Consider the following 25,009-nt stretch of genomic DNA (forward strand, 5'->3'; position numbering starts at 1 on the left):
CTGTTCAGAGGCCTACACTAGCCTCTGCCGTTAGGCCGACTGGTAACGGTCCGGTTCCAGGAGGGCCCGTGACCCTTTCTATTAAGAAAGTATGCACTACGTCCGCAAAAGCATAAAAAAGTTTATTGGAGCATCATGGCCGGTGGGGCGGGTATTGCTGAGTCGTGGGGGAGGGGGCCGATCCCGCCGGCCGTAGAGGCCCCTAAAGTGCACTCGGTGAGGCGAGGGTGGGGGCGTTGCATAGAGAGTCGGGCCGGCCGCTCCTCCTCGGTTCTCCTGCCTCTCGATCCAGCTAAGCCAGGCCAGCCTCTGGGCTGCCCCGCGCCCCGGGCTTGCCGCTGCTGGGGCTCACGAAAACGGCGGGCGCACGCGCCTGCAGCGCCGGCCCGGGCTCTCGGCCTCTGCACCCGGGGGCGGCCAGAGCAGCACTGCCCAGGCGCGTCTGCGCCACTGGAATCTCGTCCATGGACTCGGCTGACGCCGAGTGGTAAGCGCCTGCAGGACCAGCGGCGTGCACTGGGCTGGCGCCCGCAGAATCCGACGATGAGCTGGAGCGGCGGCCTAGGGCCTGGGGCCCTGCGGGGGTGGAGGAGAACGTGAAAGTAGAGGCTGCGACTTGCTTGGGGCCCTACCTTGGAGCTCACCGAGCAGGATCTGGTCAGGAAGGGGCGCTCACCCGGCAGCCTCGGCAGCGGGGGCTCCCGGTCCAAGGTCCCAGAGGTCGGCACCTTATACGCGCGCCGCTTCCTCTTTTTCTGCAGAGACAGTGGGGAGCCTGAGTGACATCGCCAAAAGAAGCAGAGGAGTGGGGCGGGATAGAGGCTTCTTTCCCTTCCCCTTCCACCTGGACTAGGGGCTGAGCGCCGTCCCCCTACCTGGGGTCGGATCCGGGGTGGTAGAGCGAGAGTCTCTGGGGAGGAGGGTGGTGGAGGGTCCACTTGGCCGAGGGTGGCAAGGAACCGGGAGGGACTGAGGGAGAAGCTGAGGGTAAGCTCTGAATGCTGTTGTTCCCTCAAATCCCACCCCCCCCCCCAAACCCGCCCCTTTGGAGGTCCTGAAATAAGCCTGCATCCCTCGCAGACAATAGAAAGGGGCATTGATCTGTCCAAGGCCACACTGGGCTGGACCCAGACCTGTGCCTTGGCCTTGGCCTACCCCTCTCTCCCACCTTTGATGGCCCTACCATGCCAATGGGAGATGTCCAGGTGGCACACGCCCAAGCCACACTCACTTGGCACTCACTGCGACGGGCCTAGCCTGGCCAGGGGGCTCTGGGCGCACATGGCTGAAGGTTCGCATGTAGAACTCCATCTCCTGGGGAAGGTGGGGGTCAGGGAGGCTGGGAGGCCAGGTGTGGATCCAGGGCCTTCTGGGTCCTGAGCCTACCCTGTCCTGGACACAATACCCCCTCCCAGCCTCTGTGAGAGGTCTAGGCACAGAGGTCTAGGGCTGTCCTCCTCCAGGCTTCCCGGCTATGCTGGGAAAACCCCCTCTGCAGGACAAGGATTAAAACACCCATTTCTGGACCTTATCCCATCCTCACCTCCTCCTGACTTCATCTAGTCAAACTCAGCCTCCTCTGGGAAGCCCCCAGCCTCATGGGTCCAATGCACACAGTCTACAGCTGCTCTGGCCAAGGGGTGTGGGGGTGAGGAAGAGGTTCGAAGAACTGCCCTCTCCTGCTTCTGGCTCTTCTCAGGGCTCTAGTCTCCGAGCCAATTTTTTCCCTGGCTGGGAGACCAGGCAGCTGTTCATATGCTGGGGTGTGCACCCAAGGCTGTGTGCACAGCTCCGCAGCTCCCGCAGAGCTGAGTCCTCACAGCAACAGCCACAATCTCGACTGCTGGGGGAGTGGTGTGGGCCCAGCCAACCCCACACCTTCCCGGAAAGGGCAGGCAGTACATGGTGGGAAAAACAGCACCACAGCCCCATCTGGGACCAGGCTTATGGGCAGAGTTCTGTGTCTTGTTTAGTCCCTGATCCTCACAGCCACCCTGGGAGTGACAGATCCAAACCCTGAAAGTGAAGGGGCATGAGGTCAGGAGTTCACAAGGTGGCACTCTAGCGCACACAACTCGCCCTAGCTACAGTCCACCAAGACTGCAGGTGAGGAAACAAAAACCAGGAAAAAGCCAGCCCTGGAAGGGAGTAGGACTGAGGGTGAGGGGCGGAGCCTGAACGACGAGGCCCCGCCCCCACTGGGCAGTGGGAGGGCACCCAGACAGCTGTCGCCTGCTCCCCAGCCGTTTCCATGGAGACCCAGGCGTCCTGACTAATGCAGAGATGACACTGTAACAGCAACACCGTCTCTAAAACAAGCCTATGTTTGGGGGCAACGGCTCCAGAACAGGGCCCCTCCCGCATTCCTGCTCAGCGTGGGGGTGGGGAGGCTGCCTGTGGGGCCCTGGCAGATCTGAGGGACAGAGCCCAGCTGGCCACGGGCTGGCTACACAGATGCAGTGATTGAAGCTGGGGGTAAGCCCCACGCCCAACTTATGCCCAGGCTGGCCCTTTGGGGAGGAGTGTGGGGGTGCCAGCCAGAGGGCCCTGGGAAAGAGGAAAGGGTCAGAGGCCAGTTACAAGGACTGGGACCTCAAGATAATCCTCCGCCAACATCTTTCCTCTTCCCCAATGTGGACTCAGCACCCCTCCAGGGCCCAGCAGAGAGGGGCAAAGTGTACCCTAGTGCCCCTAAGCTCTAGAAGGGTAAGATGGGTGGGAGGGTGGCAGCAGAAGAGGATGGTCCCAGAAGCCTGAGGGGCCAGGATAGGATAAAAGCCAGTCCTAGCCAGCAGGGGAAGTCTGAGGGTATCATTAGGGTGTCCTCACTCAACCCCCCCTTCCCTCATCACTGCTGTCCCTAGGATCCTCCCAGAGACCTTCAAAATTTACACATTCCTGAATGGTACTTGGCAGCCCTCAGCCTCAGCTCTCTCCTCCATACAATGGGACAAGCACAGCCCTCTACCCCCTGGGGAGGCCTCTCTGAGGTCATTTGCAGATATTAAATGCCCTTGCTGCTGGCACATCTGGCCCCAAATCCTAGGCAGGCAGTGACTACAGAGCAGGGGTCCAGAGCCCTCAAGTCTGGGCATCCCAGGGCCAGCCCTGCCTCAATGGGCACTGGCTGTGAAATTTGAGAAATTCTCCTGCCTACCTCTCCGAGCCTCAGTCTCCTCTCTGAAGTGGGTATGGGGATGATACCCACTCCCAGGATGGCTGCCACTGTGCTTACATGGGTTCAGGGCAGGTACACAGTTGTATGGCGGGAGGTCTCCGCCAAGAACCAGCACCCCCCTAGGCCTGCCCAGGCCTGACAGCCTGGCCCACCCCTGGCAATGAGAACAGGAGAGGCAGGGTCCCAAGCCCTCCCCTAATCCACCCACCAGCCTGTTTGTGTCCAATTGACATAAGGCCTTGGGATCCGGAGCTCAGATTTTCCAGCAAGGCCTGCCTGGGCCCTCTGCCTTCCCAGTCCCTGGGGGCTCCAAGGACTAGACCACCCCCACCCCTAGCTGCTGACCTCAGGAAGCCACAGGGCGTGGGAATGGGGATAGGCTGGTCAGCAGCTGGCCTGGCCAGGCTCGAGCCTGCACTGGAGGGTTCCTGCCTCAGAGTGTAGAGATCTTAATTCTTCCCAGATCCAGCTTGTTTACCCTTTCTTGGCCCAATATGCTCATCTGCAACATGGGTAAGGTAACATTACCTGCCTCATGGGCTGTTTTAAGCATTAAATAGGGTGGTGGGCATAAGGGCTCAGTGTCCCGGGTGGAAAAAACTGATGGCTCCATCCTAGTGACCCAGTCACTGGTCCATCCCTCTCTCTTCTGTAGCCCCAACCTGCCCATTTCCAGGCTCCCACATTCCACACCCTCCAGCACATGCTTGGACCCTGGAAGAGCACATACATGGGGTCAGGGAAATGCAGGGCTCTCTCTGGCTTGTGGCTGTACTTGAGCAAGCCGGCATGTGCTGAGGCCTGGCCTCGCTCCTGCTGCCCTCAGTACCCCCTACCCCAGCTGCTGTTCCAGGCCCACTTCCCTTAGCTCTGTCTCATCATGAGTTGCTCGCTACACAGCCCACCACCCCTCCCCACCCAGGCCCCATCTCCCATCCCATCAGCCCTTTGGGCCACTTCTATACCTGAATGGGCCGCATCTTGGGGGGACATGACTTGAGCTCCCTGTGGGCCCCTTTTGCCTCCTGTGGCGGGCGATGTTGCACGATGTACTCATAGGTGGTGAGCTTGTGCCATACTGAGGGAGTGAGGAGAGGGTTCAGTGCAGTGGAAAAGGGACCCTGGAGTTTAGAAGGTGAGGGAGGGTACCCAGCCCCAGGCTGAAACCACTGCCCCCACATACACTACGCCACGGAGTGAGACTATACTATAACAGAGAGCCAGCACTGGAAAGGGGCATGACTTCAGGGCTCTACAGCCCAACTGGGTATCTGCCTGCAGCCTAGAGACCCCTATCCCCTGCAAGGCAGGAGTGGGTATGTAGGTATTTAGGTGGAGGCACTTACTGAGATAAATGTGGAAACAGAGCAGGTGGCCAAGGAGGGCTGTGGAGAGCAGGCCCAGAAGGATGAGTACAGCAGCCAGGGCCAGGATGGCAGGAGCCTGGGTCTCCACAGGGGCAGCAGGCAGGAACACGAACCACACATCCGTGTGATTCTTCAGGACTGCAACGCACAGACAGACTGTGCTCAGCCAAGGTTGTGACCAGTGACCAGAAGGGGCTCAGGGTTAGGGGATGGGAGTGGGCCTGGAGCCCAGACTAACCTTCAAAGTGGCGGTTGGTGCGCAGCCGCATAGGGTTGATAAAGAACTCCACGAAGACATAAGTGGCCACCAGCACGAGGAGCAGGACACCCAGTAAAGCAGATGCCACACTGTGTAGAAAGAGCCTGGGCCCAGCCGTGGGCAGCTGTCAGCACCCAGGTGCTCCAGCTGGGTAAGGGCCCAGAGCTCAGAAGGGTCTGTGGTTGGGATGGGGAGCCTGGCCTCTGACCCCACAGCCCCAACTCCTCATGAAGCCAAAGGCTAATGGTAAAGGTAAAAATGGATGGTCCCCCCATCAGACTCCTCACCCTTCCCTGGGCCAGCAGGAAGAAGACCCCAAACCTATCCTCAGTGTCCCAGGCAGCAGCCATCAGGAGCATCACCCTCAGACCAGCACACACTAATACACACCAGCGGACAGGTCCTCCAAGCACCACCATCTCTGCACTGCCCCATATGCACACTCAAAGTCCATTGCTCATGCATTCAGACACGCGCATCCCTAGACACCCGTGAGGCCCAGGCCCCACTCTCACCGGTAGTTCCTCTCGCCCACGCAGTTGTTGAGCCACTTGCAGTGGTGGTCGAAGCCGCACACGCACTTGTTGCAGGCGCTGCAGTGCTTGGAGCGAGCGCTCCTGTGGGGAGGGAGGGAGCACATAGGGGTCGGCCTGCTCGTCCAGTCCTTCACCACCCGACCTGGCCGGGGCGGCAGGGTTCGAGAAGGGACTGCAGCACCAAGCCTGGAGCCGGTTACGGATCGGGCGACCCCGCCCGACAGCTGAGCACGGCGACGGGGAGCGCGCGCGCCCTCTGGTGGCACTGCGCGGCGGAGCACCCGGAGGAGGCAGCGCTTCTGAAGAGCCGGGACCCAGACGCGGGCTCGGGCGGAAGGCTATGGGGAGCATTATACTCTCCCACTCTGGGACTGCGCACCCGGGTGATGGTGGTGTGAAACGGCAACGGGGCTGCCTTTCCAAGCAAGGACCCCTGCGCTGAGCCAGCAGATGATGCATGTATGAGGCCAGGGAGTGAAAGAGAGCAAGGTTGCCAGGCCCAGGGCCTGCATTGCACTTCCTGACATCTTCACTTTTTGAGTCCCTGTTTCCCTGCCAGACTATGGGAATTTTTTCTGGCATTCTCCCAAAAAGCCTCAGTCTGTCTGGCCTAATCCAAAAGGAGCCAAAGAAAGAGAAACAAGCGAACATCTGGGTGAGCGTTAGGTGACCGGTATGCAGTTCCCTGCAGGGGTTCAGATGAGGTGAGGCCACATTAGGAAGGCAAATGAGCCTCCTAGCCCCAGAGAGGGATCAGGGAAGCCCAAAGGAATGTGGAAGAGTGAGTCACCCGGTGTCCTGTCAGTCCCCCCGCAACCACAACAGAACAGAGCCCTGGAATGGGCAGCAACTGCCAGAGCATCCACTGAGGAACAATGAACATGCTGACTGGTGTCTAGTGAAGGGAAGGATGGACTGATGCCAAAGGCCTCAGTGCCTCAATGCTGTTGGATCTTTTTCTGTCCTACGGACAGATCCACTTCAACAGGCTGCCTGGTTCTTAAGATTAGCGGGGAGCTGGCCTTGGACCCCACCCTCATCCCGGATCCCCTACCTGAGGCTGGGAGACCGGGAAGCTTCAGGGAGTTGGGGGCAGGATGGGATGACTAGGGAGGCAGTCTGGACCAGCCAAGGGTAGGCTCTGCACATTGTGACTCCTCTCCCTACTAGCAGTGTGACCTGAAGCAAGTCACTTGGCCTCTCTGGGCCTCAGAGTCCTCATGAGTAAATGAGGATAATAATATCAGCTCGGAGGCCAGATAGGCTGGATTGTGAATCTGGCTCTGCTGCCCAATAGACATATGACCTCAGGCAGGCCTCTTAGCCTTTCTGAGCATTAGGCTCTTCCTTCTCTGTGAAGTGAGAAAGATGCGGCTTAGCACGTAGTAAGTACTCAAGCATTAACTCCCCTCCTCACCCCTATCTGGGAATACTTGTGAGAAATGGGAGGGAAGGGAGTGTTACTGGCAGAGTTAGTCATTAGAAATGTTTGTGGCAGAGCCAAACGTTTCCCACTTTGACTGCTGGAAATGCTATTCCTCGTCTTCTGTTTCCAGTCACCTTCTCCTCACCTTCTCCTTTACCCAATTCTCTGTCACTCCATCGAGATTCGTGACTGTGTAAAACTTGAGAGTCCTGAGGCATCAGGATGACTGTAAAGCCCTGGGCATGCCCCTCTCTGCCTTGAGCTCCTGCTGGCAGTTCCCTGGGGAACACTCATTGCCCACACACCCTCAGTCCACACGCACTCACACATCCACATCGCACAAGTTGCAGTGCAGGTCTTCGATGACGTGTGCATGTTGGCTGCGGTTGAAGATGGGCAGGGGCCCTGCGTAGCTCTTGTCCCGCACGTTGGCATCCGCTGGATCAATGGAGACAGCAGTCAGGTGCACCACAAGGTGGCCGGCAAAGATGACGCCCATACACTGGCCCAGCAGGTTAAAGACTCACTCCACACTCTGCCAGCTGGGCGCCCCACTCCTGCTTCCTGTGGCTAGAGAACTGCTCTCCACCTACATATAACTCCCCCATGCAGAGACTCTCTGCCTGTGCCTCTTCCTACCTCCACCCCCGGAGAGCTTCCTTGTCAGACCTCTACAGCATACCTGTGCCCCAGATGGAAGAGGAGAAGGGCCAGCTGGTAATGGAGCTCACAAGCCAGCACTGCCTACTGCTGCCAAGGGCCCCCAAACACAGGGCCCTGGCCTCACTGCTCCAGGCCTGGTGCAGGCCCTGCTGGTCTTACCTCAGAATCTGATTTGGTTTCAGATTCTAAATGGTGAAGTGAGACTGAAAGAGATTATCCTCTAAAGTCAAGAGACCTAAAATAAAAGTTCTAAGCTTGTTTATCTTGCTTTCACAGGAAGTCAGCTCTGAGAGGGAAGCAGCCACCCTTTCCCAGAAGCTGGGCCAGATGGAGAATCACTTCCAGACAGGGCCTCATACACCCACCACCTCCCTGACCTGCAGCCCAGGTACATAGAGCCCTGGGGCTGAGTGTCTGGGATGGCCTGTCACATTCGGGACCTGGCCAGGGGTAGCATGGCTAATTCCTAGCGCTGAAACACAGATCTTGCAGGACCTATCTGCTCAATGATTGAACCACATGCTAGAGACAGGTATGCTCACAATTTGCTGCAAAGTCTGAATGTGTAAAAATTCACCAACAGATTCCACTCAGGCAGCCATCCTCCCTCCCTCCCTCCCTCCTCTTGCTAGCCAGGCAGACATCATCCCTCCATCATTTATCCTCCATCCATCACCTGTCCAACGCCCTTTTCTCCCTTCTTCTACCCCGCAGCAGCCAAATTTCTGTACATGTCTGCATGAGCCAGGCTCCACCCTACTGTGCTGCACCACAGCTGAAAGAGATAATCCCGTGGCCCATCACAGCCTCTATCCCTACGGTCCTGGCTATGGGTCAGGCCTTCACCTCTTGCCTGAGTTATTCCATAGTCTCCTGACTCTGCTCCTCCTCTCTGGGTCCCCTTGAGACTGCCCTTCACTTGGTCTCAAAGTAAGCTTTCAAAAACTTAAACCTAAAGCCTTACCTGCTTAAACACCCGCAATGGGTCTCAATGGCTCTCAAGCTAAAGTTTACTCTTTAGCTCAGTGCCAAAGCCCCTTTTGCTCTGGCTCCTCTCAAACCTCTCTGGTATCACCAACCACTACTCCTCACCATTCCAGCCTCTCTTCAGACACACTGAATGTGGGCAAACATTTAGTTTCCTGCCTGCTGCAACACTTCTCCCACCCCCACCCCCTGGTTCATTCATTCAGCTGTTTACCAAGGTCTTTCTCTATACCAGGAACTGAAAGATATGGCAGGAGCAAGACAGACTTGGTCCCTAACCCCAAGGAGCCTACAGTCTGGTGGGAAACACAGACATTAATCAAATAATGGGTTGATTGTAATGAAGAAAGTTAACAGGACTGTGTGAGTTTGTAACTGGGCGACCTCGTCTGGTCTGAAGGGATCTGGAAAGCTTCCCTGAGGAAGTATCGTCTCAGTTGAGACTTGGAGAAGAACAGATAACGGGGACCTGGCAGGGAATGGAAGGAGGAGAAGGAGCCTGGCTGTGTACCGGGAGCAAGCAGAGTCCCAACCAGAGGGGTGGCTGACGTGTGGTTCCAGCTCAGCTCATTGCTGCCATGCAAGAACGAGGGCCCATGTCACCAATTCTGGCTTTTCAAAAGGAACAAGGAATCTGTTTTTCTATGTGAGGTCTCTGATTTTTTAAATGTTGACAAGGAAATAATTTTTAAAACACACCTGCTGAAGGAATGCTTAAGATCTATTTTGCGTGTTATTATCTCTCAATTAAAAAAGAAAAATTTTTTTCAGGTAGGCCCACTTGGCCCACGGGCTGCCAGTTCTTGACTCCTGACTTGGCCGAGTGTTGGGGTGGAGAGAGGGACAAGGGGCTTCCAGGAAGAGACCACTGTTACCACAACAGAGAACAACAGAGGAAATAATATAAGAGGCTGGGCAGGTGGGCAGAGTTCAGAACATGGAGAGCCTTGAGGATCTTGAACCTCATTCCTTAAGGCAGGAAGAAGCCATGAGAGGGTGTTAAGCTAGGGAGCAATTTTATCAGATTTGTTTTTTGAAAGGACATTCTGGCTGCAGGGACACAGATGGACTGGCCAGAGTGACAGTATGTGGGGGGGAGACCTGTTCGGAAACAAAATGGTCATCTAGGTAAGAGAGGCAGAAGCAATGGGGAGAAAAAGACAGCTAATTCAATAGCTATTTAGGAGGTAAAATCAATAGGACCTGATGACTGACGGGATAGAGCAGATGAAGGAAAGGGGCGGAGCCGAGAGTACCTGGAGAGGCAGATGGAGGGGAGGAGGGGAGCCGTGAGCAGCAGGTGGCATCTGGGCCCATGGTGACGTTGGTCTAGACGGCCCTCCTCCTGCACCCAGTCTGCTGTCTGAGCCCTTACCCCCAAACTTACCACGTGACAATCTCCAGTCTACAAGGCTTTCCTCCAGCTGGAGGGAGCACCCCAGGGCTGGGGTCCTGACTTACTCATCTTTGCAACCCTAGGGCCCAGGCCAGTTCCAGGCCCGAGGTGCGTACTTGGTACACACCATTACCCTACCTCACTCCTCAGGGGCCCTGAGGGAACCTGCAGAAGGAGGATGGCCTTGATGGAAGGAAGGAAAACCATCCAAACCTGGAAATGGGGTGCCAGACCAGGTGGCTCTGTGAGCCTCCACAATGCCCAAAACAATGACTGTGGAGAGGACAAAACCCTTAAACCATCCCCCTGCCTGAGCAGCCCTTTGGGCCTCACTGAGTACCAGCTGCATGACCTCAGGAAGTCACTTAATCTCTCTGAACCCCAATTTCTTCACTAGTAAAGTGGGGAGAATACCTTCCTTACAGATTATTATGAAGACTGAATGAGATAATCCATGTACAAGGTTGGCACAGTGCCTTTATATAGTGTGGGGTGTGCCCAGTCCAGATCACTGGAGGAATGTTCCATGAAGCATTCTACTTAATAGCACTAAGCCCTATTGGTCACCTCAGGGGAAGTCCAGCTTTCCATTTACAAAGCTGATGACTAGGCTCTGGGCCCTAGTGAACCAAGAAGCCCCATAATGACGCTGCTGGTGTTTGAGGACAACAATCTTCTCTAGAGACCCTCTCTACACACCTGCCCTTGTCACTCAGCAGCCCAGGGCTCTGCAGTTTCCCAAGAGGGCATGCTCATACTCATGGCTCACACATTCTAGTGCTCACACACACATCCTTGCATGCTCCTTGTCTCCACCTTGGGAAGCAGGCAGAACTCTTCCTGTCAGACAAAGAAGAAGGCTGAACTCTGGAGCCCTGGAAGAAGCTGCTCAGCCTTGTGCAGCCTGAAAGGACTGGGCTTGGACCAAGCTCAGCTGCTGACTCTATGCCCGAGGCTTTCAAGTTCATCCCTGCCAACGTCCTTTAGCTCATCTTAGCCCTCTTCCTCCAGAGGCCCAAGGAATCATCTCCATGAAGCACATACACCAGGGCACATTGTCATGGGCACCCTCTGAACAGGGCACATGGCCGCCTGCTGTACCCTAATCTCCCAGCCTTGCACCCACATCCTCTGCTCCTGGGGGTCGTGGCCAGGGCTGGGGCAGTCGCACCACTAGGCTTGTGCAAGTTCGTGTTTGTCACTGTTTCCAGGAGCTTCCAGGGCATCTTTATCCCTCTTCTTGTCAATTCAACCTCACCCTAAAAGGTTCTGATTTACAAAATCAAAGAGTTCCTAAACAGTTCTGGGTACAGCATAATAATCTGTCCGTAAATAAAACCACATTTTAAATGTACCAGGAAACTTGCTATGTAAAAGAATTCTACCGTGACTCTTTTTGAAAAGTAAAAAATTCTTTTGTAAGTGAAATAATTACTCTCTAATTTATCCCTTGTTGAGTTCTGGACACAATTAGCTCAAAGAGAGCTTTAAGGCTCCCTTCTGTCATCACTCTTGCACATCCCTCCATCCATTGCCCTCACTCTTCCATGCACCAGCCCCACACTTTCCCAAGGATACAGCATAGCCAGCAGGCACCCAGTGGTGAGGCAGGAGGGGAACGAGGACCCCAAAGCCGATCACAGCAAAGAAGAGGTATAGCAGCCATGCCACAATCTGGAGTGGGTGAGGGGGCCAGCTCCACCCATTCCGGCGGGATCGCTGGCCCTGCAGCTCTGGGGAGGGTCTGCTGGCTTGTGCAGGCGCTGTCCATACACTCTTCTCAGGGGCTGTCTTGTTGGAGGGCTTGTTGCAGATGTTCATCTCCAGAGGGAGAAACAGTAGAGAGAGCATTAGCCTGAGGAGGCCCAGGCTGGAGCCCAGAGCCCCATGCTTGCAGCCAAGTTTCAGCAAGGGAGGAGCAGACTAGGATGGGAAGCCATCTTCCAGCTACTCTGCAGGGGAACCAGGGGCCCTAGCATGACAAAGTCTGGCAGTGGGGGAGGGTGGGAGTGGAGTGCTGGTCTCAAAGCCCCACAACAAGTTCTGGCCCCAGCCCTGGCCAGGACAAGGTAGGAGGGTCCAAGGTTTATTCAGGACACACTGTGGCTGCCTGTTACTCAAAGTGCTGTCTCCACAGCCATCAAAGTTAAACCCAGTAAGACATGTTCTCATCTGGTAACAATATCAGGCTGGGGCCAGAGCGATGAGAACACATGCTGATTCTGTTAGGATTAGTCACCTCTGTCCTCAGGCCCAAATGCAAGTGTCAGAGAGGGTCCCCTTACCCTTTGCTAAGGGAAACAGGGAGGGGTGGGGGGTGGCTGAGGAAGGGGATCTGGCCTCTGCCTCTTGGCAAGCACGTAATCCTTTTAGGACTGGAGGACCCTGAACCATCTTCCCTGTGCCTCAGAAGGGCTGCCTGAGGTTTCTTAGCTGAGGAGGAGCCAGTACACGAGAAAAGGGAGGATTCCTCCTTGGTTTTCTCCAGCAGCAGAAATGACCGTGTTTCTCTAAGTAAATCTGGGCCTAGTGCACCGAAAGCAGAAAGGTAGGCTGATGCCCTTTGACTCACTAAAGGGAGCTCAGGGAAGGCCAGGCCTTAGCCAGAGCCAGACCACCAGATGGCAGCACTCTCCCACCCCCAACCTGCCATTCTTCAGCCCAAGAGCTGGCCTGGTAGCCAAAGTTACACGCAGGGCAGGCAGGGTGGGCCTGTCGGTACAGGAGGAAGAGCCCCACCCCCACTATCTTCTGGGCCTGAGGTGGGACTAGAGCCTGAGCAGGCACCGCCACACTTGGGAACACAAGTCAACTCAGAGCTCTTGGTGGGAAGGCCAGGAACTAGGGACAAAACTCTGATGGCTGGACTCTCCTTTCAGGAGCCTGTGCCCATGGGCCAGGGAGTCTGACTAAGCCAAAGGGTATGGCAGACCCCCCTCAGCACATCTGCCTGGAACACTTTCCTTACTTCTCAGCCCAACAAAGTGCGACTAGACCTTCAGAGCCCACTGTGTCACCTCATCCAGGAAGCTTTCCCTGATGCCCCAAGCAGAGTCAGGGGGCCCTCATGCTCAGTCTTTATGGGGCAAGTCACTCTGCCATTTGTAACACTTTGCCATCCCCATGTCTGCCCCCGTTATGCCGGGGCAGCAAATGTACTGTGATTCATGCACCTCTGTTCCCTACATCCCTCCCCCAAGCACCCAGAACCTACCTTGTACATAGTAGGTGCTCAGTAAATATTTGCTGACATGAAAGCATCTGAAATAAAAGGAAATGTGGGCGCGGTGAATGGTGTGGAATCCTGGTCCACCTGTAGCCATCTGGCCCACTCTGCCCTGCCATCAACTTGCACAGCTCCCATGCACCCACATCCCCCGTCCCAGCTCCCCCTGCCACGAGCTATTACCCTGACTGCCAGACATTCCCACTTAGCCACTCTGCCCTTCATCCTGGCTGAGGCTCAGGGCCTCCTGTAAGCCAAGCCTGGGATATCTGAAGTCACCTCTGAGTAGCTTCATCTCAGAGCTAAATGGAGTGACTTAGTTTTCTCCCAGGGACTCAACTGGAATCCTTTGGTTATTTGCTTTGTCTTCAGTAAGAGGCAGCAAAAGGTGAAAAAAGAGCCCTAGCTTTGGTGGAAACAGATCTAGGTTCAAGTCCTGGCTCTGTACTTACCAGCCAAGTGGCCTGAGTTTCCCCATCTGAACAAGGGGTCGGGATCCTACCTAGGGCTGCATATAGATCAGTGACACTGTAGGTAAAACCTTGACACAAAAATGCTCCCTAAATGGTAGACGTTATAATTACCCTTAAAATAGCTCTCTGGGTTGTCCTCACATCTCCAGACTGCAGCTACTGCATCTGATATTCTCCAAGGTTTATGACCAAAGTGATAGGGTTGGTTGAAGTTGCTTTCTTAAGTCAGTGGTCCCAAGGAACACCGCGTCATAAGAGCTGGGCCACTCTAACCTTCTCACCTTCAATCTAAGGTGATAAAGATGATCAAAAAGTTGGCATCACTTTATTATGAATGTCCCCAGAGGTAGCAAATCATTGTTCTTGACTTTTGGAAATAGTCAAAGGTCATCAGGTCAAGCCCTGTGAATTACAGCTGAGCTAGGTGGTTCTGCTAGGGGTGGGGTTAGGGGAGGCAAATTCCTGTGGCTCACACCTTGGCTCTCCAGTGACCCCATCACTAGGGCAACTACTTTGAAGGGAATTTATGAATTGGGGTCCCTAAGTTCTGGCTTTCCTTTTGCCATCCTCACACCTAAACAGCCCTACTAGAGAGTTTCTAAAAAGAGAAGCAGAGGCACAAGGCTGACATGTCCCCACTGCCCAGGGTACCTGGCAGTGGCTGCAGGCACCCCCAGTGCTGCTGCATCGCCAATACCTGAGGTGGGAGGAGTCACTGTGTGAGGGCAGGGGCCTACCACAAACAGCCTTGGGGGTGGCTCCAACTCCAAAACAGGGTGGTCTTGACCCAGAGAGGTACCACTTGCATGACACTGTGGATGAGGGGACGGTGCTGTTGGGTCTAAGTCCCTTGCAGCAGTGGCAGCACTCTAGAGTAGACACCGAGCTGGCCAGGAGGCATACCACCTGCCCCAAAAGCCTGGGCTAGCCAACTCTTAACTGATGACATTTTCCCTTGTGGAGTTCATGGCCACAAATTCTTTTGGCCTAAAAGATTTTTTTTTTCCTGCTTTTTCTCTCCAAATCCCCCCAGTACATAGTTGTATATTTTTAGTTGTGGGTCCTTCTAGTTGTGGCATGCGGGACGCTGCCTCAGCATGGCCTAATGAGTGGCGCCATGTCTGCGCCCAGGATCCAAACCAGTGAAACCCTGGGCCGCTGAAGCAGAGCGTGCGAACTTAACCACTCGGCCACAGGGCCAGCCCCTGGCCTAAAAGATTTGGATTAAAAGGTTTGGGAGGTAGGAGAGAGTGCAAGATGGGGCCTCAAGCACGAAGGAGACCAAGCACTGTCACCACACCCAGGCACTTCTCTAGGAGGTCAGATTGAAAGATGCATGGCTCTGCTCCTAAACAACGCACCAGCTTGTGCACTCACACCTTGGCCCAGTCAGTGCTTACTGGGGCCCAGCCCTCTGTGTGCACTAAGGGTGTAAACATACCTGAGACCAGGCTCCTGCCCTCAGGGACTTGCTTTCTGAGGAACCAGACAGACATCAGGGCAGTGGGTGAATGGGTATTTTGGTAGCCTTGCAAGGGCCAGCCATTCAGTGTGACAGAACACAGGGTGGATAGGTTTGGGGGTTGGAGGTAGGGTCCAGAGAGAAAGAGAGATGAGCTCTGGGAAGCCACGGGGTCAGATCCCACAGGGCCTGGGAGGCCAAGTGAGGAAGCTTGGGCATTGTTGCAAGAGCCACAGAGCATCACAGGAAGTTTAATGCAGAGGTGTGACATAAAGGTGATGGATGTTTTAGAAAACTTTCTAGTCACAGTGGGGAGGAGGACATGAGCAAGAGGGGAAAGGTGAGCAGCGGGGGAGGTGCCATCACAGCAGGCTTGCCCAGGGAGAGCTGCAGTCTAGCAGCCCTGTGCTTTGGGAGGAGTTGGGAGGTGGAGGTCAAGCCCACAAGCTCCCCCGGGCCCTCAATGCTCCCAGCTGCATCTTTGGTGGGCTGAGAGGTATGTGGCCCTTGATAAAAGATTCTTCATACACCTTCTGCTGCCACAGAACAAACCACAGAGTTAAGCTGGCAGAGATGGGGGAAACCAATAGCAAAGAGATCCCATGGAGTGTTGTGGCCAAAGGTAGCCACCCTGTTGGTAAGCCAAGGACCCACTTAGCTTCTGAGGCGGGCTGGAGGGGCTGTGCAGACCCCTCCCTTGTCCCAACAAGGTGAAGGCCATTGCCAGGTTGACAATAATCTGTTTATGTTAACATTCACTTACTAAAAGCCTCAAACGGCATTTGCAAAATTAGGTTAGGCTACCTTAGTTTATATGCCTAATTTAAATGAGGGAAATCTTAACATATCAAGTCCCCATTATGAAATGTAGAATAGTTACATGACTGATTCACCTTCCTCTTGCCCACCTCTTCTCCCACCAAAAACATATTTAGTAACGTTGTTCTGAGATTCATGAATGGTACTGTCAAAAGAACCAGACTGCGGTGAAAAGTACCAGCCCTGGAGAGGCTGTGGGCATCCTTGCATTCCTGCAAGATGTCTGAGGATTCCAGGAAAGAATCAACTTAATTACTAAAGAGGGTTTGTAAGGGGAGATCATGGAACTGGGAGGATAGATTGATGGGGTCAGAGGAGAGATGACAGGGCTGATGTGGGGGCTTGGAGGGCCTGGGGACCTGAGCCACTGATAGGCAGAGACAGGTTGGAGCCAGGGAAAAGGGCTAGGCCTGGAGACAGAGTCTGGTTCTAGTTCCTACACTGCCACTCACAGACCAAGGAATCTGGGGATGGGGGAGAAATCTCATAGAGTCACCTCTTTGGGTCTCTCCTTTATTCTTCTTTCAAAAAGTTAGCTGGAAGTCAACCTGGCAATATCTACCAAACTTTAGAACACATACACCCTTGGGCCCAGACATTCTGTTTCTAGGTATTTATCTTATACATAAACTCACAAAGTACACAGTGATTCATTGCAGTCTTGTTTGTAATAATAAAGGACAAAAAAAAATATAAACAAACTATGGCACATTCACACAATGGAATGCTGTACAACATCAAAAACAATAAGAGATGAAATGACCTTTGATACACAGTTAAGTGGAAAAGCAAGATGTGGGATGGCTGTGGAGCAGTGCCACTGAGTTAGCAAAAACAAAGGGGGATGGATAGACATCTATGTTCTTACACGCACAGATTCTCTCTGGAAAGAAATGCAAGAAAGCAGACACAGGGGCAATCTCTGGGAAGGAGATCTAGTGGCTGGGGGTGAGACAGATTTGCTTTTACTATGTACTCCTTGGTACTGTTTGAAATTTTTTTATACCATGTGTATGTACTGGTTTTGAAAAAAACACAAATAAATACTTGAGGGGTGTCCCTGCTTACCCTCCTGGCCCCACTGGGTTGCCATGTGGAACAAATGTGCTCGTGTGATCCAGAGCCCTGCACCATGTCAGACAGACAAGGAAATCCTGCCTAACAACCGTGCAACACGAGTGCTCAGTGTTAGTTCAATGCTTTCTCACTCTTGAAAGCAATTCTGAGTCCTTCAGCTGCAGAGCAGTGAGAAAGAGATGCAGGGCTCCCTACTAGCTGTTGGGGGTCTTGTCAAAGCCAGAATCAGACAACCAGGCAACACAAGAGAGGAGTTGCTGGGCAGAACCTTGTTCCAGTCCTCAGCCAAAGGCCAGGTCAGCTCCTCACAACTCCAGAACCCAAAGGGAGGCTGCACACCACAGGAAGGTTTTGCTCCCAACTATCTTTTCTTTTTGCTAGAGGATTTATGGTTGCTACGCAAATGATTTTCCACGGATATTTCTAATCAACTTTTCAGGGTTTTTTGCAGAATCTGCTTTTAAAGTAATTTTCACCAAGATTTAATAGATGCCCAATTTAACCACCTAAAGGGAGGCTTGAAAGAAAATGCTGTATGGAGCACAGTTTTACAGTGCAAAAAGTCATTTATAAAAGAACTTTCAAGGGTGAGTACTTTGTTTATTAAAATTCCCCCACAGGTGCCAGAGAAGTCTCTGGCCTTAAAATTCTGGGAAGTGGCTATAGTTTGACTAACAGATGCACATCACAACAACTCCCAGGAAATAAACTGGAACTTCAAGCTGCTCTCAGAGACCTCTCCAATCATCAATCAGTCTCAGATGCGGCTGGGCTCCTCACGGAAACAATATGCAAAAGTCTGGTTCGAGGGATAAAAAACCTTGAAACCTCAGTCATTCCTGAGTTGATGTGGTCTGCAAACATTTTCCGGGCCGTTCTCCTCCTGAAGCAACCACTGCAAACTGTTTGGGATTCAAGTTAAGCCAAGGAAAGGGGACAAGAAGGAGGGAGCAACATGGAGCAAAAACAAAGCCACCGAGCAGAGGTAAGTGTTGATTTTAACCAGGAAATCAACTCACATGATTGTAGGAGGAAGCCTTGAGGAACACCCACCAAGAAACAGTCATTAAGAACAAAGTAAGAAAAAAAAAAAACTGAAACAACAAGAAACTGGCTAATTAAGCACCAATGTTGCTTTTATTGCATCTCATGGTGATGATCTGTTTACAAACCAGCCTCCCTCAGTGAACCACCAGTTCCACAAAAGCAGGGCCCGCCCCTCCCCCATTTCTAAATCCAGCTCTCCTTCAACAAGGGAAACTAAGCCACTTCTTACCATCTCTGCTGCCATCACCCTAATCCAAGCCTCCATCACTGCTCTCCTACAGTGTTTCAAAGATAATGATAACCATCACCAGCATTTAGAGGGCACTTATTCCACACCAGGCACTGCTTTAAGTCTTTGAGGGAATTCACTTATTAAAGCCTCACGACTCTCGGAGCTAGGCCCTATAGTTTCAAACTGTTCTCATAGACCTCTCTAGTCACTGGTCTCAGATGTAGCTGCCACCTCACTTTCTCCCTCATAAACAACAAGCAGAATAACATCTCCTTTTCACAGATGAGGACGCTGAGGTTCAGAAAGACTAAATAAGTTCTTCTAGGCGGCACAGCCAGACCGGCAGAACTAGGATGGGCCTCAGCTGACTTCCCCCTGTGCCCTGTCCTGACCACCCTGCCCACAGCAGCCAGAGTGAGGTGAGCTTTTCAAAACTTGAAACTTATCAAAACTCTTCAATGGTTTCCTCCAACTGCTAGGACAAAGTTGAAACTCCCCAACACATCCTCCAAAGCTCCCCTCACCCTTTCTGTTCCTAAATCCTACTTTGCTGCCTCCAGATCTTTCCATTTGCTTTTCCCTCCTCCAGAAACACTCTTACCCTGCTCACAATGCTGACTCCTTATCAACCTCCAAGTCTTAGCTTAAAAGTCACCTGTTAACAGCAGGCCCTCCCTGACCACCCCACTGCATTTCATCACCAGAGCGCTTATCTTGACCTGAAATCACTTTGTCTATCTGGCGCCTGCTCCCCGCCCTGTCTTCATACTCCGTGGGTTCTGGACACTGGTCGCATCTGTTTGGAGTCCTCCGTGGCCCCGCGCCTGGCACCAAGCCTGACACACAGTAGGCGCTCAGTGCAGATCTGTGAACCCGATGAATGCTAGAAGGAAGCCCCGCGCTCTCCCCGGTCCCTGGAGCCCTGGCCGCGGGCTCCAGACCCAAGCGAGCGCAGAGCCCGGCTGGGCGGCCCAGCCGCGACCCCGAGGCTCAGGTCAGGCTTGGAGGCGAGAACTGCGGCGGTGGCTCCTCACCTGCGCGTCGTGGCGGCCGAGCCAGATCGGCCCCGCGAAGGTCACCCAGCGGTCCAGCCCCCGCGCCTGGCCGTCCTCCCTCCCCAGGGCGGCCGCGCTCAAACCGTCGCGGCGGAGACGTTTCCCGGGACCGGGCGGCGGCGCGCCACGGACCGGGGCCCCATAGCGGGCCGCACGGCAGAGCTGGGCCGGCAAGTCTTCGGGCTCCGGCTCGAGCGGGCTGGCAGTGCGGCGGGGCCAGGCCGAGGCGGGCAGGGCCTCGGCCGGCGCTGGGCCCGTTCCCCTGGCAACGGCGCGGGCTACGGCGCCCCGCAGCGGCCAAACCGCGCTGCGTCGCTTCGCGCCGGCACCCGGGCTCCGGGAGGGGCTCGCCAGGGACCCCTTGGCGCCCCAGCCGGAACGTTCCCCATTCCTTTCCAAACTTTCTCCTCTAAAAACCACTATCCCCTACCGCCAATCCACAGCCTTTCTTCTGGAAATCCTGACTTGTCCCAAATGCGTGCCCCGCCCCCCCTTCAGTTTCTCCCTTGAGACTACCAATCTCAGGGAGACCCCCTCAGTCAGCCTGCACACTTTAGTGAAAGTGTGTGCTGGGCACTGGACCCACCATGAGGAACACCCACGAGATTCCTGCCTTTTAGGGAGATTACAGGCTAAGGAGAAGACAGATCTAGACAAATAAATACACAAATAGATACTCAGGTGCCCCATAATATAAAGTGTAAAAGTTAAGTATAAAAAGCCCAAATGTGTAGCACAAAATATCTCCTTTCTTTTTTTCCTTTAAATCAAGCGTAAATCCTATTAGGAGGCCTCATCTTCTAGGCTGATGGGAAATTAAGTCTTGGTCTCTACTGGGCTTCTCTTACCCAGATTATTCCAAGGACTGAGAATCTCTGAGAAGCATCCTCTGGTCATGGATCCTCTCTGGTACTGAGGCCACAGCTGTTGTCCCATCCACAGGAATTTTAGGTTTGGGCTTTGTGGGGTCATGCCTGCTGCCCTGGTGCTGCCAGGGCATAGGTGCCTGCTTCCTCTGTTCCATGGCCTGCAGATTCTCTTCCTTTTTCCTGCCTGAGGGATCTCCCTACTGGATATGACTTCCCTGAAAGCTCCCTCTCCCCTTTTCCCTGTGGACACTCAGAATGGACTCAGCTCTACCTTGAGCTCAGGCTTTCTCAAAAGACAGAAAGACCCTTTGTCTTCCACCAGATGTCCTATCTGTATCTCTAAGGTCCTGAACCTGTGCGCAGTGGTCTGGCTACCTGCTCAGAATGGGCTGGACAGAAAACATCCCTACTCCTAAAATAAGCCACAAGCATATAATAAAAGCAACATAACAACTCCTGCTCTGTCACATGCCAGTTGTGGGTCCTTGTGCAAGTGACTTAATCTCTCTGCAATATAAATTATTGTGTCCAGAACTACTCAATGTGGAATAAATATCAGTGCCACTCTGGCCTCAGAAATATAAGATGACTCCTCAACTCTTATATGGAATTGGAGAATTTAGGGTCAAACAGAGATGGCGACCCAGATATCAAGATGGATCATGAGCCCATGTATGCCCACAGGGAGGGGAGGGACCTGAGAGTCACAGCTATTTAGACTCTGGGTCCACCCCTCTCCCAGGCACCTCTCCTGGATGTCCCATGGGCATCTAGATGGAACACATCCCTACATGCCCTCTTAGTCCTTGCCACAAACCCCCCTCTCCCTTCGGGCCCTCCAAAGGGCATCACTATCCACCCAATCTCCTCCTAGTCCTTGCCCATCTAACCCAGACAGTCCCCCAAACCAGGCAGTCCTTCCTAAGAAACATGTCCTGTATCCATTCTTCCCACTCAACTCCGGCCCAGAGCTGCCTCTTATCTCGTAGCAGCCTGCTTACTTCCAGTCCATTCTCCTTCCAGCTGCCAGGCTTATTTTTCTTTCTCTTTATTTGTCAAAGTGGGTGGTAGTCTGAATAATAGCCCCTAGAGATGTCCACGTCCTAATCTCTGGAGCCCATGACTATATTACCTTACATAGCAAAAGGGACTTTGCAGATACGTTTAAGTTAAGGATCTTGAGATGGGGGAGAGTATCCTGGATTATCCAGGTAAATTCAGTGTAATCACAAGGGCCCTTATAAGAGGGAGGCATCAGGGTCAGAGTGGGAAGAGATGTGGTCATGAAAGCAGAGGTCGGAGAGGTTTGAGGATACTATGCTGCTGTCTTTGAACATGGAGGAAGAGATGTGTGAGCCAAGGAATGCAGGCAGCTCTAGAAACTGGAAAAGGCAAGGAAACAGATTCTCCTTTAGAGCCTCCAGAAGGAACCAGCCTGCTGACACCTTGACTTTAGCTCAGAGAGACCCATTTCAAACTTCTGACCTCCAGAACTGTAAGATAATAAATTTGTGTTGTTTTAAGCCACTGAATTTGTGGCAGTTGTTATAGCAGCAATATGAAAGTAATACAGTGGGTTTCAAATAGGGATAGATCCACATGCACATAACTAGTTAAAGCTGTTTTACTTGAAACAAAAATCCAAGTGACAGCTCAGATTCCCTCGATGTCTGCCTGAGTGACTCCAGGCCAGGCTTTCTTAGAATTGGACTCCCTCTGGCCAAATTTGCTTTTTAAAGACACAGGCAGTTTGATAGTGTTCTTCTGAGTCTGTCATTACCATGCGGTCCCCAATCCAGAACGTGATACTGCCCGGGGCATCACCTAATGAGGAAGACCACACGTTGCCTGCTCCCGGGCAGGCAGATGGCAGAGAAATCTTCCTAAGGTGAAAACACCACCTCATCACTCTTCCATTTAAGGTACTTCCAGGGCTCCCTTCTTCTGCCTTTAGGATCAATTGAAATGTCATGGCATGGCTTCCCTGCCTGGAAAGCTCCTCCACCTCCTCACCCCTGTCCTCTGTGAGGATTGTGCAGCTCCTGGAACCCACAGCATTAGCTTTGACCCCCAGGCCTTTTCCCACAGGATTCCCTTTACTTGGAGTGTAGTTCCAGCTCCTCCCACCCTCTCTGGCCAATTTCTATAAAAATGTGAGGCACATTTTTTCAGGGACAGAAGTCAGCCCCTCCGGCAGGACTTGTTCCTGGCCAGAGCTGCTGCCCCCAACCGGCAAGGCAGGTCTGCCCAGGGTGGGGGATCCCAGGTCAAGGGGAGAAAAAGCCCAACTCTGGTTTTCAGGGCTTGCACACACGTGTCTGAGAAGATTCTGAGCTGGCTGACATGACTCCTAGAATTGCCAGAAGAGAGTCCCACTTGGGCAAGCAAAGACGGCTCATTCCACCTTGGGCTGGAACCAGCGACCTGTCCTTAATTAGAGCCAGAGTACACGGGGCTTTCTGGGACTTGTCACCGGTTACTTGTTTCAATCCCAGCTCTGCCAGTCACCAGCTGAACAAATTCTTTAACCTCTCTCAATCTCAGTTTGCTTCTCTGTGAAATGGGGGTAACAACAGCTACTGCCTAGGGCTGTGGTGATGCCTGAAAATGTAGTCATGTATATAAAGCACATAGAGAATGTTCAAGTGGTAGTAGACATTGATACATTTAATCTAGACCTGACTTATCTTTCTACCCGGAAATGATGCTTTCCATTTCATCAACTAATGGAATTAAATTTTAATTATCAAATTAGCCTGGGTGGGACGTGGTCAACCACAACTCTTGCTCTCTGGGTCCACTTCGTCTGGGTCACAGTACCCTTTCCAAGAGGCCCTGCATGAGTCAGCCTATCCATTTGGCTTGTCCCCATGGCCACCAGCATCTCTTGTTCTGGCAAGCACAGCAGCCTTCTAACTGGTCTTTCTGTTTCCACTGTGGGCTCCCCGTCCCCCACCAGTCCATTCTCCTCACAGTTTGTGGCTGTCTTTAAAAAGAAAAAAGCCAAACTGATTATTTTACTTCTTGCTTACAACCCTCAATGACTCTCCCTCCTCCCCAGGGAGTGGTATTTCGATATACCATGAAATTAGAATCAAAATCTCCTTCTCACTGCAGCCTCCAAGACCTCCCTTGTCCCCTGGCTCTGGCTGAGCTCTGCAGCCTCATGGACTCCCTTTCCTGGAAGGACCAGGCTCCTTCTTATACTAGGGCCTTTGCGTATGATGCTCTTACTACCTGGCACATCACTTCCTCCAGGAAAACTTTCTCTGACACTCAGAACAGAAGAGGCCATTGCTCCCGTAGCACCATGGGACTCTGCTTTCTAGTTCCTTCCGTCAGTGGCTCCTTGACTGTATAGTCATCGATTAGGGGCTGTCCCTCCAGTCAGAGACCACAAGGAAAGGAATGATGTTTGTTTTGGTCACCATGGCTTCCCAAGCACAGAGCCTGGAACACATAAGCACTCAATAGATGTTTGTTGAATGAAGGAAGGAAGGACTGAATAAATGGAAGCATAGTGCTATGTATAACACTTTTGTAAAGTAAACAATACCTGTGAAGCCTTTTTTAAAGTAAATAATACCTGTTGAATTACTTTTGGTGTAAAAATTGACCTTCCTATATTACCAGCCTTTCAATATAGTAAATCTGTTTTTCCATGTCCTTTGTAAAGCATTTCTTTTTTAATTTGCTACATTCAAGACACTCTCCTCCTATTAATTTTTCCATGTTAGTGGTTTTTACGACTGCTTTGTGCTTTAAGAAAGAAATGCTATTCGGTATTTAGAATATTCTCTCAGCTTCCTTAGTGAGAAGGCTCTGGTGGCTTTCTCACTGTTGACTATAACCAGTGCAGCTTGGAACACAATGTCACCCTGCAGAACTCTCTCGGACATAGATAAAACTTATTTTGTGTCTCCAGTTGGGAACAAGGTGTTTGGAAGCAGTACCTTATGCAACAGAAGTGCTGTAGGGCTGTCCCTCGGAGGCAAATGAAATAAAGATCATGGTGTGTGGAAAATGTGCCCACAGAGTGCTAGGAATGAAGGATTTTAAAGCTTCTCTGCCAGTAATTCAGTTTTTACTTTATGTTTCTTGGAAAACTGATTGCTTGTATTTACCACATGTGTTATCTAAGATGCAGACGGTGGGGGCAGGGGGGTGGCGGGGAAAGGCCTCCGGGGCCGGCTCCGTGGCCGAGTGGTTAAGTTCACGTGCTCCGCTGCGACGGCCCAGGGTTCAGATCCTGGGCGCGGACATGGCACCGCTCGTCAGGCCACGCTGAGGCAGCGTCCCACATCCCACAACTAGAAGGACCTGCAACTAAGATATACAACTATGTACGGGGGTGGGGGGGGGGGGCCGGGGGGTGTGTTGGGAAATAAAGCAGAAAAAAAAAAGGCCTCCTGTGCTGGCAAGGATTTCCATGGCAGCCAGGTCAAATCTGCCCTCTTTGCAACTGACCTCCTGCTCCCTAGGGAGGGGTATTTCCATTCAGCATGAAATCTTTTTGCTTGCTCATTTCTGTGGGGAATGGTCCATGCATGCAAAGTTGTTGGCTGTTCTTACTTTATTTCAGAAATGTGCAGGGTTGGGACACCTGAATTTTTCCTCGAATGCTTTAAAGCAAATTACATGCCGGAACTGCTCAGGCTTGCTCCTGGCGGAATTTCCTTTGAGCGTTCATATCTCGAAAACTTATGTAACCTGACGCAATTATCTGAAAAGGCTCGGAATCCAAAAGAACACTGTTCTAAGCTAGGAATGAAGGTCGGGGCTGGGAAAGAAGTGTTCTCCCCTCCCTGGGGACTGGGTCATACTTGACTATGACAATGCCCAATTCATGATGCGAAGAAAAATGTTAAACCTGGCACTGTGACCAGTGGGCGCAATTGCTTTGTCTCTGAAAGAGGGATAGCGTGATGAGGTGCTCG

The 25,009-nt window shown here is 52.8% G+C and overlaps 1 protein-coding gene across 17 annotated transcripts; it reads right to left on the reverse strand.

Moving 5' to 3' along the window:
- Nucleotides 1–101: 101 nt before the first annotated feature.
- On the reverse strand, nucleotides 102–19,650 carry ZDHHC1 (zinc finger DHHC-type containing 1). 17 transcript variants are annotated; one of them, XM_070263006.1, is made up of 13 exons: nucleotides 19,183–19,498; nucleotides 13,623–13,799; nucleotides 13,027–13,073; nucleotides 11,391–11,633; nucleotides 7,093–7,268; nucleotides 5,320–5,421; nucleotides 4,784–4,908; nucleotides 4,525–4,683; nucleotides 4,144–4,256; nucleotides 1,232–1,314; nucleotides 876–969; nucleotides 677–755; nucleotides 102–576 (listed from the first exon to the last, which is right to left on the reverse strand). In XM_070263006.1, exons 3-13 carry the CDS (start codon nucleotides 13,033–13,035, stop codon nucleotides 293–295), a joined length of 1,467 nt encoding a protein of 488 aa, XP_070119107.1. In that variant the 5' UTR covers nucleotides 13,036–13,073; nucleotides 13,623–13,799; nucleotides 19,183–19,498; the 3' UTR covers nucleotides 102–292. The 17 variants fall into 17 exon arrangements, with proteins under 17 accessions (XP_070119107.1, XP_070119105.1, XP_070119106.1 ...); XM_070263004.1 differs by having other exon boundaries at nucleotides 1,232–1,392; nucleotides 19,183–19,483; XM_070263005.1 differs by having other exon boundaries at nucleotides 4,525–4,701; nucleotides 19,183–19,483.
- Between the last annotated feature and the right edge of the window lie 5,359 nt (nucleotides 19,651–25,009).

Source organism: Equus caballus, chromosome 3, assembly GCF_041296265.1.
Source record: "Equus caballus isolate H_3958 breed thoroughbred chromosome 3, TB-T2T, whole genome shotgun sequence".
Taxonomy (NCBI): domain Eukaryota; kingdom Metazoa; phylum Chordata; class Mammalia; order Perissodactyla; family Equidae; genus Equus; species Equus caballus.

Coding starts and splice junctions, on each gene's coding strand:
- ZDHHC1 (XM_070262998.1), bottom strand. CDS start 5,991: ATGTTCGCTTGTTTCTCTTTCTTTGGCTCCTTTTGGATTAGGCCAGAC. Junction 4,929..5,319: donor GTGGGCGAGAGGAACTACCG/GTGAGAGTGGGG, acceptor GGGTGCTGACAG/CTGCCCACGGCTGGGCCCAG. Junction 756..875: donor CACCCCGGATCCGACCCCAG/GTAGGGGGACGG, acceptor CTGTCTCTGCAG/AAAAAGAGGAAGCGGCGCGC.